The sequence below is a fragment of the Etheostoma cragini genome, chromosome 7 (assembly GCF_013103735.1).
Source record: "Etheostoma cragini isolate CJK2018 chromosome 7, CSU_Ecrag_1.0, whole genome shotgun sequence".
Lineage (NCBI taxonomy): Eukaryota > Metazoa > Chordata > Actinopteri > Perciformes > Percidae > Etheostoma > Etheostoma cragini.
In genome coordinates this window covers 19,919,172-19,921,507 of record NC_048413.1, presented here as the reverse complement: position 1 = coordinate 19,921,507, position 2,336 = coordinate 19,919,172, and the positions used below count along the sequence as shown (strand labels likewise).

General features: G+C 40.5%; 1 protein-coding gene across 2 annotated transcripts in view; it reads right to left on the bottom strand.

Moving 5' to 3' along the window:
- The window catches only part of si:dkey-20d21.12 (uncharacterized protein LOC556245 homolog), an 18,516-nt gene that overhangs the window by 14,279 nt on the left and 1,901 nt on the right, over window positions 1-2,336 (bottom strand). Inside the window, exons 3-4 of one of the 2 annotated variants that reach the window (XR_004657310.1) lie at window positions 1,908-2,126; window positions 1,438-1,634 (exon numbers count right to left, since the gene is read on the bottom strand). Coding sequence is in view for 1 of the 2 variants with exons in the window: in XM_034876934.1 (XP_034732825.1) it covers window positions 1,498-1,634; window positions 1,908-2,126 (356 nt within the window). In the remaining variant the exon portion in view is untranslated. Of the gene's footprint in view, window positions 1-1,171; window positions 1,635-1,907; window positions 2,127-2,336 lie in introns of those variants that run through there. The other variant, XM_034876934.1, reaches the window with a different exon arrangement.

Sequence of the window (2,336 nt, the reverse complement as noted above, 5' to 3'; positions counted from 1 at the left end):
GTGGCCTTGACCAACTGCCACATTGCTCGTTTGAAAGCCATGATGTCTCTCTCTCATGGGTGGGCCAAATTCTCTGGGCGGGCAAAGCAGAGAAAGGGGACGTAACCTTGCCTTCTGAGGTCCAGATCGGCCCAGCTGAGCTTTCATTTTCTCAAAGGCAGAGCAGGATACCAAGGGCTCGGTTTACACCTATCACCATTTCTAGCCACTGGGGACCATAGGCAGGCTCATATTAACTCATATTAATGTTAAAAAACCTCAAAAAGAAAGTTTCATGTCATGGGACCTTTAAATTGCCAGGACAACAGTCAGTATGTATAAAGTCTATCCCAATCTGAAAGGTTCCTCATCAATACATCTCAACGCCCATTTCTCTCTCCTGTCAGGAAGGACACGTCAGTGGGTGAACAACCATGGTGCTGTCTCGCCTCACTCTTTCCCTCCTCCTCCTCTTCCTCTTCCTCCTCCTCCTCTTCCTCTTCCTCCTCCTCCTCCTCCTCCTCTTCCTCTTCCTCTCTCTTCTCCCCTGCACCTCTTTGTCTGTGGCGGCCGCAGGTCCCATCCTGCAGGACCAGCCCTTTGTTGTGGTGTGGAACCACAACAAAGTAGTCTAAATAAGTAGTCTAAATAATTTAAAGGAAATAAATATGTGAATTGTCTTTATTTCAAGTACTTAAGGTTGAAACTCATATTAAAATCCATAACCCAAATAAATATGCATTAAAATCTAATTTAAATAACATCACTGCAAAGTGCTAATTAAATCAGGGAGACTTCGTTAAAGATGTGCAAATATTTATTGTACACACAGTATGCATAATATGAACTGTACTGAGTCTTTGGAGATTCAGACTCCATCGTTATAAAATAACATTTCATCTGCTCCTTTTTAACAGATGTAAGTCTTTGGTGAAAACCAGCCAACACAGAAAAAGATATGTAACAATTATGAAATTATTATGCACAGTTTATAAACGTTATATAACGGATAATTATATATTTATTATAACATGCAAAAATTCACAGTTGAAGTCAGTAACTTTTTGCTTAATGTAACCTAGTTTTTTAATCAAGAAGAGCAAAACAAGTTAACAGAAATATGCTTGGAATATTGTCTTTGTTGTTGCATTTAATGATTTTGTTTTCAAATCAAAGTCAGTTTTACTTTTTGTCACTCCACCACACTTTTGCTGTGTTGAAGTGTCAATAATGCTGAATCCTAAGACATTAAATGTGCATTTTTGCAATGTTATGAGATAAACTGCCTCTGTTATTATAATCCAAACAGTTCAACTGCTTTAATAACCGCATCATCACGGGGACAACATAATTTTAGTTAATTCAAAAGTTCTTTTCATAGTTAACTTACCAGGGCTTAAGAGAGTAAAAATGTTTTTTGAAACCTCCTTTCTCTTAACTACATAGTTCCATCCGTACAGTTTTACTGTAGCTTAAAGCATCTCATGTCCAGTGTGTGTATGTGTGTAAGTGTCCATATCATGTCCCTCCTCTCATGGCTGTCAGGTTGCGTCTCAGTGCCTGCAGTTCTTGGATCAACAGTGACAGCTCTGTGGCTGCGGCCTCTTTCTCCCTCACTGCCTCAGTCAGCATCTGGACTGCGCCGCCCTGCTGGACTGGAGGCACAAAGGCATACTGTCAGTTTGTCCCGTAGACCTCTGTATTTGGATTGTCCATCTTGAGTTAAATTCACAGAAATGTTTTAAAACTTCCTTGTGATTACCTGGCATAACTTGAGTGTAAAAAAAATAAAAATAAAGTTGCAAGTAACATGAAACATGCAAAGACATCTGGAACAAACTGGGGGAAGTGTAACTCATAGATCCAGGAAATACAAATTAACCAGGAAATATCAGGGGAAATGAATACAATGAAATATGAAATCTCACCCAAAAAGTAGAAGATGAGTAACACTGTTAGCAGAAGCAAAGTGATAATAGCACAGCCCATGGCATAGGCACGCGAGGAACTGGGTGTCAACATATCCTGTAGACGACTCTGCCATTTGCTGCTGACTGGACGGCCTCTTTGATTGACAGCTGTCATGTCACTTGTGTAGAGATTCCCATTCAAGGAGGGGGAGTAAGCATGACGAAGATGCCTCGTCCCTGAAATCATAGACAAGGTGAATGAGTGTTAGTGTGAGAGTGCTTCTGTAGTTAGTGTGTGTGTGTGTGTGTGTGTGCTTGTATGTGTTCTTTTGGGTTGTGTTCAGTGTGTGTATGTGTGTGTGTGTGTGCATGTATGTGTGTCTTTTGGGTTGTGTTCTGTGTGTGTGTGTGTGTGTGTGTGCATGTATGTGTATCTTTTGGGTTGTG